General features: G+C 38.7%; 1 protein-coding gene across 1 annotated transcript in view; it reads left to right on the top strand.

Annotated features, from left to right (window-relative positions):
• The window catches only part of Arhgef26 (Rho guanine nucleotide exchange factor 26), a 127,745-nt gene that overhangs the window by 3,225 nt on the left and 111,697 nt on the right, over positions 1-12,823 (top strand). Inside the window, exon 3 of the mRNA XM_004648226.2 lies at positions 2,874-3,019. Within this exon, the coding sequence (XP_004648283.1) occupies positions 2,874-3,019 (146 nt within the window). The remainder of the gene's footprint in view (positions 1-2,873; positions 3,020-12,823) is intronic.

The raw sequence follows: 12,823 nt of genomic DNA, 5'->3' as shown, positions 1-12,823 counted from the left end.
CTTGCTTATATGATTTTTATAAAAATGAGTTTGTCGTTGGATCATTTTTTAAATGACTAATTCAAAAAAATTCGTTCATTTTACCAATCCTAGTAAACAATGCCATATGCAGAAGTAACCCAAATATAGTATTTTATTTAGTTAGGGTAATTTCATCTCCCTGATTTTATAACTGAGGAAATAGAAAAGTTTGAGCATCTGTGTAATTTGTTCCCTCTTACACAGTTGGTGACACAGCCAGTTACACAGGATGCAGGCCTACTCATCAGTCTACTTTCCTGCTTCCCCATAAGTATGAATTCAGGAGAACCTCTATGTAGTACCTATTTTGCATTCTTGGAATTTAATATTAATTCTTTGACTTGCCTGAGAGGGTTAAGGTTTTTTGGTACTGAGGATCAAACCTAGGGATGCTTTTATCACTGAGCTACATCCTCAGACCTTTTTAATTTTTAATTTTCAGACCTTTTTAATTTTCAGGTTGCTCTGTTGGGACTTGAATTTGCAATCCCCACATCTCCCAGAATTCTGGCATTGCGTGTGTGCACCACCATGCCCAAGGCTTAAAATACTTTAGAAAAAGTTTAAATTAACTTTTAAGGAAGATCTTACAATAGCTAGTTTTATGTCATTTCCTTTTATAAAGAGCTGCTCTTGTGTATTTTATCTTGTCTTATACATGATGACCTAGAATCCTTTTTTTCACATGTATGTTGTGAAAAATGTAGGATTCTTCACAGTTAATGATTATCAAGAAGGCACCTCAGGAAGCACTGCAGCCCAGAGGTAGGCACCTGGGATGCTCAGTTTCTGTCCTGCTGCTTCTGCTTATCAGTTGAGAGATACGAGGGAGAACTTTAACCTGAGGCCCAGTTGTCATCATGTGAGACAAAGGCTGTGATGCCCATGCCTTTGTCGGACTGGAGAGAAGTCCAAACAGTGCTAGGTGTGTACTTTATCCCAGCCACTAAGTACTGCTTGGATGGTGGAAACTCAGAGTACTTACCTGTTTCTCATACCCAGAACAGACAATGGGAAAATTTTATATAGATTTCAGTGTTATTGTAGCTTGCTTGCATACAGAATTATTTAGATTTGATGAGAGAACAGGTATGAGTTTGCTTCTTTTAATAGATGAAAAGTGTTTCAAACTGCATATGTCTCAAACCAAAATCATTATCTTCCACAGTAAGCTTTTATCTCTTCTGATGTTCCATCTTTCACATTCCACTTGTGGGACTAGAAGACCTGGGAAATATCCAAACACCTTTCTCTGCTTTGTATCTAGTCTGTCACCAGTCAATTCGTGCTAGGTTGCATAGCCCAGATCGTATTGGCTTCCCTAGTAGCATCCTAAATGAGTCTCCTAGGTGGTCAGTGTTTCCTTGCAGAGGACCCCCTATTGCATTCAGGATGAAATACAATTTCAGCATGAAAGAAACTCAGTTTTTTTGAGTTCAGAGAAAAATCCAGGGGTTTTTTTGTATGGTACTGGCAATCAAACTCCGGACCTTATGCTTGCCAGGCAGACGCTAATCCACTGAACTATATTCCTGGCCTTGAAAAAATCCAGTTTGTGACATGCCCCATAAGACTCCGCTTGATGAAAACTGTTTGGCTCATCTTTTTAAACCCATCTTGTACTTTTTGACCACTAGAAAGACCTGCCCAAACCAGCTACATTGACTTGCCGTAGTTCTCCTAAGGTATAGCATTTCCTCTGGTTTCAAAGGTTGTACATGTGTGTTTTCCTTTAGCTCTAGCATGTCTCCTTCAAATCTCAGATTTTCCTCATGGAAACCTTTTTGACACCTGGACTAGATACTCTGCTGTTCTATTCTCAGGGCACCTGTGTGTAAATCCTTCCATTTGGAGGTATGCAGTTGTGTAAGTTCAGTGTGCTCGCAACGCTCAAGTGACTTATCATTGCACTTGGAATCAAAATCAAAGTCCTTTCCAGGATATGTACGTGATCTGCCGGCTACTTTCCCTCTCTCTCCAGTACTTTGGCCCTGCCCTCATCGTACTTGGCCACTCTGACCTCCTTGCTATTCCTTTTACATACAGTGATATCAAGCGAGTCCTGCCTTCAGGTCCTTGTACTTGCTGCCGTCTCTGATGACATGCTTTACTCCTAACTGCTTTCTCACATAAAGTTGGTTAAGATATCACTTCTGTGAGACTTCTTACACCTTTAAAATCCTTTTTAAAATCCACATACTCATCTCCCAGCATTCCCACCCCCCTTCGAGGTTCTGTTTTTCTTCATGATACATATCCATAATTGAAAGTACTATAGAAGTTGCTAGTTTATTTATTGAAGTTCTCTCTAACTTTAAGGTCAGCTCTATGAAGAGATTGGGCTTTTACAAGTCTCTTTGATCTATCCTTACAGTCCCAGTGCCTAGCAGCTGCTGGCATCTAGTAGGCATTTTCTAGATGCCAGTTGACTGAATAAATACATGAATGAATTTGACTGTCCCAAACGTCAGCACATGAAGAAATGAGAGATGTCTTTGTTTTCTGTTTGTTTGGATTTTTTGTTAAATCAGACTCTGGCACTTTGTAGATGTACAATGCATGTTTGCTAAGGAGATAAATGAGTGGTGATGAACCTTGAAGGAAGTGCAGCATCCGAATTCAGTTTAACCAAGATAACAATGATTTAAGATTTCCCACTATTCTTTGTGAATGGTGGACATAGACAGAAAAACTTTGCTTTAGCTAAAACATCATGTATTATTCTTGAATAAGAGTCTCTTTTTGTGTTAATTATACCAGAGTCTATAGAATATATAAATGTGGAATTTAGAAGTAGTGTAGGCATTGTGGGTAATTAGTGATATATTAGGCTTTTTAAAATTTTCTTGCAGAAAATGCAGTCCTATATCAAAACTACAAAGAAAAGGCCCTTGACATTGACTCTGATGAAGACTCGGAGTTCAAAGAACAGAAGTCAGAGGAGAAAATTGTGATTCACCCCAGGCCTCTGCGATCCACGTGGAGCCAGCTCTCTGCAGTGAGTGTTTCCTTTCTTTTCTAACCAGTAAAGACTAACTTGTGGAAATTGTATATGGATGTGGCTTTGGTTTTTTTTCTCCCAATAATACTGCAATCCAAAGGAGAATGTTTTCTTTTCAGATTATGAAATGCTTATCAGAACGCTAATAACATGAACTTTGACACCAAACAAATTAGGTTTTGATAAAATTAAGTTCCTTGAGACTGTTGTGCTATGGACTCTGGTAGTCCTTACTGAGTGTTTCCTTTAACTTATATAGTATATCTATAGTATTAATATATCTCAAGCTTTATCATAATTTGCTACATATGCAAGTATATTAATTTGTATATAAATATGCATATATTGAGACGTACGTAGTAGGGAGCTTTTTACCATCTTTTGTGGACATTTCATTTGACATAGATATATTCATGTTTTCTTGATATTAACTGATGAATATTCCATCTCTGTCTTGTGTGTGTGTGTCTGACACCTATTTTTGTATTAATAAATTTCTCCTTTCTGCATCAAACATTTCTTTAGTCATAATTTATTTTCCTCCTGGCTTACAATATATCACAGGCAGAGGCTGAGCATAGCATCTGTAGATATCTAAGGCATTACCAAGTTGAAAGGAATTCCCATGACTGGCTTGAGTAGTGGGAACATTGTGCTGAAGCAGGCCAGTACACCTCCAGGAGTCCTTAGGCAATACTGGAGCAGAGGCAGTTTCCTTTTGAACTACAGAGAGCATTGTTTAGAGTTAGGAATTTCATGTGTTATTGTTCCTCACCAGTGTAGCAAAAGGAGCTGTGTATGTTGGGCTTGGAAGTGTGTGTGTGTGTGTGTGTGTGTGTGTGTGTTTTAATGTGGGGATGACTTCTGATTCATATATACCTCTTCTATTCTAACCTATGTGGAAATTCAGAATTCTAGAAACAAAGTCCTTTGTTCCTGTCTTGTTCCACTCCAAATTTGGTCCTAAGGAGAATGTATTTATTTTTAGTGCCTCCATGGTATGAGTCCTCTTAGTGCTATGTAATAAATGATATTGCCTATGGTGGCAGGGCAAGTGGTGTGAATATGTAATGTTCTCATGTGTTGGTTATGGGGGCTTGTGGTGGTTGTGATGGACAGACTTTTGATAAACTGAGGAGTGGACCAGGAGTATAGCTCAGTGGCACAGTGTGTTCTTGGCAAACGTGAGGCCCTGAGTTCAATTCCCAGTACCAAAAAAAATTTTTTTTGTTTTAAATTGAGGAGTTACTACTTAGCTCTAACAAGTACAAGGAAGGACTCAATGTTGATAGATTGGTCTTCTGGTGTAGAAATCTAGACTATGATTTGTCTTGCTGAATTCAAGTTTTAAAGAAATGTGTGAATTCAGCAAAACATCTATGAGCCAGACTTGGTTCTTGTGCTAACTTTGCAGTTTCTGTGATATTTTTATGACTTTGTTGGATGTGGCAAGCTGGTAACACCTTTGCACAGAGTTGATGTATTGGCAGCCTTATACCCTAATCTAATGTCTCGTGTATATTTCTTAAAACAGATACTTTAAAAAACCTAGTGACAAGGTTCATTGAGGCCATATTGACTCTAAGTGACTATCATTTGATTTGTGCGGTTGTTGTTATGGACATTTGTTAGAGGATCTGAGAAAAGAAAGCTATGTGTTGGGGCGGGGGGTGTCTTTCTGTGGCAGCAGCTGTGTTTGTTAGCACAGGCCTGAGTCTTTCTGTTAGCCTTTGAACATTCGGCAGAAATGCGGATGACTGTGTCAGTTAAACAGTGGTCCAACTTAGCCTCACAGCACTAAAAATCAGGCTGCCATATTTGCGCCTTCTGCAGTTTGGCTTTCATAGATGAACAAATACATGTGTAGTTAAATAATAGTGCATGTCCTTCAGGACAGCTTCAGATATAGGCTTGTATTTTTATTTGACGAAGGATATTTTGATGTGTCTTCTGGTAGCAAGAGAGATATTAGAGAACTAATAAAATAACTGTAAAATGAGTTCTAACTTCAATGTGTGTCATCTTAGTCTCCTGGGTTCCCCCAAGGCTTGTGTGTGTCTTTTGCGTCGCTTGGTAGTTGCATGTAATCAGAGTAGCACGATTGAACTTTGCCACTTTGCATTGCTTAAATCTCAACTTGGATTTTCTTTTTACTGTTTGTATCCCTTTTCTACTTAAAATGTCCCTTTATTTTATTATAAAGCACTTCAGATATGGGGAAAAGTAACAACAAAAAAGTAAAGGTAATAGATCTCAATATAGCCACCAACTCAGACTAAATAAATGGTAACAATTAACATGCTTGCTTCAGCTTCTGTTTTTTAGGCTAATCCAGTTCAGCACCTGAAGCTCTCCTGTTCTTTCTTTCCTCTTCCCTCTTCCCTCTCTAGAGGTAGACCCTATGCTAAAGCTCTCTTCTGTTCTTGTATGTGGGTTTTCTACTCATCAAAAAGATGCAACTTGCTCTAATTTTTAGAAAAGTACATATAATAGTGCCAAAAAGCAGCTATTGATTTTTAGAAGCCTATATTTTCATAAAATGTCCAAATTGCACTTAGGACCCTAGAAAGAGGAGGCTTTAGAAACGATTATGTCAGGATGTTTCTTATAAGTAATTAGCATTTCTGTTGCTCTGGCAGACTCATGGCCTGGTCCTGCCTTATAGAGGAACTACAGAATTGAGGACTCATCTTGAAATATTTCTTCTATTAATACTTTTTTTTTTTGCATCATCCTTCCTTTCTTAACTTTTCATATATCAAAGTAATGGGACAACCCCACATAATCTTGTACGTGTGACTTTAATGCAAAACTCTGCTGTAAGTAAGGCCTGAATGCCAGAAAAAAATAAGACAAGAGGCCTTCTGACATGGGTTGGGCCTCGGTTTGACACACCTCTTGACTTTCTCCTTAGGAGGGAATGTGTGAGAGCATGTTTGGTTAGCTGTCCATTGTTTCATTCTCTGAAAATCCTTATCTTTGTTGCATACACCTGCCTACCTGCTGTGTTCATGAAACTTCCTTATCAGTTGACTATAAAAAGCATTCATTATGCCAAAGACTTTTTGATGTACTGCAATTTGCAGTAATTTATGGTTGTTACATAAGACCTTTAAGCTTTCATTCTGTAGAATAATTTATCTGATTATATTTGTTTATATGTCTCTTGGTTTCATTGCACAGTGCAGGGTAGGACAGTGCTCAGCTACACAAGTGACAGGTGGTTTGCACTTACAGTGCAGAATCAGGTTTAAGTGTATTGTGATCATCTAAGACAAAAATGGGCAAGACTATGTAAGAGAGACATTTCATTGGGATTGAATAGAATAATAAACATTTAGGCTACCATGGACTTCACTAGTAGATTTAAGGCAAATTAAGAGTGACTATGTAGTAGTGGTGCCTCTGCCACCAGGTCCCTCAGGGAGAGATGGAATGTTCTCACAGTCAGGATGCAACCCGGGCTTCTTCATCTCATAGGATGAGGACAAGCGTTTTCTTTGTTCACTTGATTGTGAGAGTATGTAGATCTATTCTAATTGATAAAACAGATTTTCTTCTCTCCAGGGAGTATAACTTTAAGCTGTGCTTCCGGCCTCCATGAGCCCATGAACACACATACATGTGAAATAGCTTAAGTAGGAATGATTCCCAGTTTGAGGTTGGTTATACGTGGAAGGGGTATGAGGTTTTGAAACTGAGTTGTTTCTGACCTCTAAAAATGATTACCTGGTACCGTGCCCAGAGACAAGGAACCTGGTGCACACAGGTGAATTATGCAGTGACTCACCTAAATTGGCAGCCTGAGGAGTAAGCCAACAATTCTTAGATCTCTGGGAAAAGCTTGTGGGTTTGAAGAATAATATTGATTGTGTTATATAGAACACTACCTACTTGTTACAGTTAGTGCCAGGTGTGTAGCCAGCTGAGTCCTAAAGGAAAACTGAGCTTCAGGTTTGTCCAGAAGATCCATCCTCTCTTAGGATCCCAGAATTCTTCCTGTTTCTTCTAGATGTATTTTTCCTAGAGTTTTTTGTTGTTGTTGTTTTACTTTGTTTGTTTTTTTCATCTTAACTCTCCTCTTTCAACACATACAGCACTGCTCCCATACTGAGAAATGACTATTGGAAAACCAGTGTTTGTTTTGCTAAGTTCTGTGACACTTGCTAGCTGTGCCCTGACTCCATTTATTTGTCATGGGGCGTGTTTGTGAAATTTCTGTCACCTTGCAATACCAGGCGAAAAGAGCATTCAGGCTCGAGCAGCAGAAGCTGAAGCATGCCGGCATATTTTCCACACCTAATATAGACATCCTTCACTGTTCTCTCCTTTGATCCTTGCCAACATGTGCTCTGAAATTGTTTTGAATTTCTTCAGTGTACTTACAGAGTTTAAGCTCTTAGGTCAGTTCTTACATCTGCATCAGAACTTGGCGCTTCTTGAGCTCCGTGTTGTGTGGCTTCTGGCATAACGTGAGACCCGGCAGTAAGACCCCATTCTCTTTGGTTCTGGGCTTGGCACGCAAGGCACATGCAGTTTGCCTTTGGGAGACTTTCTACAAGCTTCAGGATGTGAGTGGAAGATTGAAAAATAGAAATTTTATAAATATAATTTCATTCAATTGAAAATGACACGCTTTGGAGTGTAAATAGTTCTATCTGATGAGACTTTTTCTTTCAGAATTTATAGTGGATTTATTACGAAGCACACTATTTTCTGCTAACATTCAGAGCTCAACAAATGTAAAAACTTGAGTATCATTCTGTTTGCAGAAATGTTAATGGATTTAAAGAACACCGAAAGTTTTCATTATTTACTTTAAATTTTTACCAGTTACTCTGTGACTTTCTTTAAATTTTATTCAGTTACTCTGTGACTTGTTGCTGGAAATTGTAATTTCTCATTCATGGTTTTGCAACACAGCAGTCTCACAGTTTTCTATCTCAGCTGCTGAGAGCATGTCTTACTCTATCCTTTCTGTGTTTAGAACACAAAAAATAATCTCATTTTTCATGTCTGACTTACTTTTAGCAATCATAGTTTAAACAGTTAAGGATCCAGGCACATATTAGTTCATACTATTAAGTTGAATAGTAGGACTTCTAGAATGTTTGTGTCTTTATCAACAGAAACAGAGATCCATGTGCCTTGACCTGAGATTCTGATCATTTTCTACTGCATCTAATAAAGCTCAAGGCAGAAGACATTAGACCCTGGGCCATGGACCAAGCTCTGTGTAGTCTTACTGTTGCAGTGTAATTTGATCATGATATTTTATTGACTTATTTTTAAATTAATTTTAACTAATGAAAGCAACACTTTACATATCTTCCATGTACAATAAAAATCTGATACTTCAGATAAGCCTAAAGTCTATCTCCATCATATCTGCAATCCTACTTTTTCTCCTCTTTTTCACAGATAATGTTATTCTTAATTATGCAACATTCTTCTCAGAATGCACATACAGTACATATAAGAAAATAGAGATCATATGTATTTGCAGATATACAAATTACAATGTAGGGCTTTTCTTTATCCTGAATAATTTTGTGTCTGTATTGGTCTAAAGTGTTAAAATTGCTGTGTTATTCTGCAGAATGGATAAATATTTAGCCATCTTTCCTTTTGATCTTTGAGAATTTAATGAAAACCATGAGATTTTGAACTTCTCTTTAGAAAAAAGTACACATAAATACAAAGACATATAAATATGTGCTTATAATTTTTGTATTGGTTTTTCAATTTCAGTTCGAAGACATTATTTGTTGACTTTATCTCCAGGACTCAGAGCACCTTACTGTGTTGTAGCTCTATATGTGTTGATATAGTTTTCCTGTTGCTCATATCACCTTTGTACTGTTATCTTCAGGACTAGGGTGGAACTGAGAATTAGAGGACCTGTTTAGTATGCAGGAAGCCTTGGGCTCAAACACAGGCATGAAGCAAAAAGCAAAAATAAACAAACAAAAAACCCAAAACTTTGTTGTCTGAATTACAGCAGTCTTGAACATTATGTATTACCTTCTGAAAAGCATAGAGAAATTTGAACAAATATGCTCTGATTGGAGCTGAGTAATTAAGGGCAACTCAGTTTTGGGTTTGCCTTTGTATTATTGATTCTTCTGAGAGAACAGTAGGATTTGGAGAGGAATGTGTGTGTCTCTGTGTCATCTGTCCATCTCTCTGTCTGTCTGTCTGTACCATCACCCCTCATGAAAGACAGAGGTCAGAAGAGACAAGTGCTCCAAGAAAGTGGATGGAGATGAACACTGTTATTTAGTTTTGATGAGTATGACTACAGAAGAAAACATTTGAGCCAGAAATCTATACTTGGGACCCAGACAGAGAGGGCTATCTTATTTCACTGATCAAAAAATGAATGAAAGAGACTGGTGACTAAATTTCTCATTCATCAATCTTTATTGAAGACTGCTCAACAAAGAGCCCTGTGCTGGCACTGGAGACAGACAAAGAAGGCTCCATCTTGCTTTCAAGCCTTTGCAAACACCAGCACTGCTGAGACAGCCATCAGATATCAAGTACATGCATAAATAAATGCAGAATTACAACTATGGTACAACTGTGAAGGACATGGTGGTGCTGTTAGGAAATCCTGTGGGGAACAACACTGGTTTGTGACAGGCACTATCAGTCCAGGGAAGGTGTCAAATGAGGTGATGTGAGCTGCCATTTGAAGAGTGTCCAAGTAGGTAGCCAGGTAAAGTTGATGGCACGCAAGGTGGAGGAATCCTAGCAGAGAAAATGTCCTATGCACAGACCCTTAGCAGTTACAGTGGGAAAGAGGAATTGCAATAAGGCCAGTCCTCCTGGAACTTCTTGATTCCCTTCATGGGTTCCTTCACATTTCTCTGATCTCTAAATTTGGAGGAAGGGAGACAGGCTTAGTCATTAGGTTTCCTTTACCTATGCTTGCTTCAAGATCTCATCCACCTGTCCCTTCAAATATGTCATGTATGCTGATGACTTCCAAGCTGTTACTCTGAAATCAGATTAAATTATAGGCTCCTTCTCAACTAGGTTTATGTTTTTTGGGGAGATGGATGGGATATATTTTGCAAAAAAAATAATAGTCTATAGGAATATGGTATACACTTAGGTAAAATAAGAGAAGACTCCATTCTTTGAGGAGTGCTAAGTAACTGGGGAAAGGCTGTAAAATATTGAACTTAGGTTAAGAATTTCATCTTATCAGATTTTTGTATGTGCTTTTTTGACCTTGACATGTTCTTGTGTGGGGTGTCCTTCATTGGTTGAATGATCAGACTGTTTCTCAGGATCAGATCCACGCAACAACCGGTCTTCATAATTTGAGATTATCGGGCTGGTGAGATGGCTCAGTGGTCTAAAGCACCTACTTAGAACAAGCTTAGCAAAGCACAGGGACCGCGGTTCAATCCCCCAGCACCACATGCCAGCCAGCCCTGCCCCCTGGTGGGCTGAGCTGGCCACACACACACACACACACACATAAATAAAATTAAAAAAAAATTGAGATTATCAATCACTATCAAAATTACTACAGAATTGTAAAATATGGAATCAGCCCTTAAAATTTCAGGGATTTCTCTGGAAGATGTATAGCCTGCTGAGTTTCTAGACACTTAGTCCATGCTCTGTTGTCTTAGTCTCTTTCCTCTTTGCTGAGACACAGTCCCCTAACACCCACAATTTAGAGGAGAGGTTCATTTTGGCTCACATTTCCGAAGTTTCAATCTCTGCATGGTTCAGCAGCATGTAGGAAAGGCCTGGCATAGAGGAACAAAAGCTGCTTGGGGTATGGCAGCCAGGAAGTGCAGAGAGGGTCAAGAGCAGATGGGGAGTGGAGAGCCACACTTCCTGGCCCCCTCCATTGCAACCTGCCTCTTCAGACCAGAACCCACTTTCAGCAGCAGTGAGTTGCACTGCCCTCATAATCTGGTGACCTTTGAAAAACACCGCCTCTGAACACATGAGGCCATTAGGGGACATCTAGATATAAATCATAACATTTGTTGTAAGATTAATAGGACATTTATTTTCTGTATTATTTGAACAGATAAGGTGTATAAAATGAAGGGACATCTGCATAGCGAAGTATTACTGCAAATAAAAGAACATTACAGATTAATTCCCCCTTTGATTTAGGAAATAAACTGCCAAGAAACTGCAGTAACACAAAAATGGATCAACTTCTGCGTTAGATAGCAAGAACCCCTGCTTCTAGTAGTGGTCTGCAAAGGGCTATGTTTATGGTCTGCCCCCAGAGCAGCAGGGAGCCCTTTCCATCTGTGTGGGTCCAAAGTCTCAGTATGAGCAGATAGTTTTTGGCTGGCTTGCAGGAAACCTGTATTGTTTGATAATCATAACTTTGATTAGTTTTCATACTATTTAATTATCAATTTATTGGTATTTGCAGAGTTCTTACTTTGTGCCAGGGATTTTGCTGTTTTCAAACATAGCTTACGTGGTCTTTGTGATAATAGCCTGAGGCAGCTTTAGAGCAATGCAGCTTAGATTTGAGATGTTGAATATGGCTGCTGTTCTGCTATCTTACTAAGGGTCTCGAGGTTACCTGGAACAGAGCCTCTGACATTCCTCAGATAATGGACACATATGCCTCGGCTTCTGGAAGGGCAGAACTTTGTTTCCCTTTGGTTCTGAGCCAGAAACGTCACTCAATGAATCTGCTTATTGCCTCTCTTCTCCTCTTGTGTACATTGGCTTATTTTCTCTTTTCAAAAGCATGCTTGTTGTTCTCCCGAGAGCCCCAGGTACTCAAGAGTTTTTGAGAACACAAGGAATTTAGACTTTGTATTATTCTGCATGGCCCTGTCCTACTCTCTTGTTAACTGTCAGCTTCCTGAGAGAACTACCCAGCTGAGAGTCTGGAGAGAGAGGATCAGCTTGGCTCAGCTGCTTTTCCTCACTGAATTCATAGCTTGTCACTGGACCAGTATCTTGCCAGCTCTATTCCAGTCAGCTTTGGCCTCTGTGATGTATTACGAAATGTCGCCAGCCACTTTGAGAAACTTCTTTTGTAGAAGTTGTAAGAATAGCTTTCCTTGTAGAGCTTGGTGGGAGCATGTTAAAAGTGACAAGAGTGATATATAAATTTACACATCATGGAATGATTATTACAACTATAATCTGCATACTGTGGCTTATGACAAGAGATTATAATTGCCAAAGAGAAATCAAAATCATAGCCCAGGACCTGTGTTTGAATATGGTTAGTGGGGGGGCTGTGGGTATGGGTGCATGTATTTCAAACGTAAGTTCAGCAAAGTAGAGGCTTTGATAAGTGAAATATATTATGATATTTTCTTTCTTTTCTTCCATAATTTTTATTGATAAACAAATAGCAATGAGACAATTTCAAACCAAACTGGTAGGACAGTTTCAATAATTAACACATTGCATACATTCTTCCTAGTGGTTAATTGCTCTACAAGATGCGGACTTGATATCCTATTTACAAACACCATTAGAACAAATCCCTCTATTCATTAAGAGAATGTAACTATATATCTAAACACTTTGAATACACAGATACAAAATGGACATTCATCTGTATCCCCTTTTTTTGTTAAGTTCCATCATTTAACTATTATAGGTATGTAAACTCAGCAAAATATTCTAAAAGAGTTCAGTAGTCCATAATAGTATTGGGTCTTTCTCTTCACTGGCAATGTCAGAAATTGTTGACCTGAGTCCCCTGCAGCTCAACATAACACCATGGCTTTATTTCTTGTACTTCATTTTTATACTTTTCTGCTGGACGGTTAAGGCCAAGGTAAA

This window comes from Octodon degus, unplaced genomic scaffold (assembly GCF_000260255.1).
Source record: "Octodon degus isolate 3935 unplaced genomic scaffold, OctDeg1.0 scaffold00368, whole genome shotgun sequence".
Taxonomy (NCBI): Eukaryota; Metazoa; Chordata; class Mammalia; order Rodentia; family Octodontidae; genus Octodon; species Octodon degus.
Note: the sequence above shows the minus strand (reverse complement) of the source record. Positions and strands in the feature narration are given on the sequence as shown.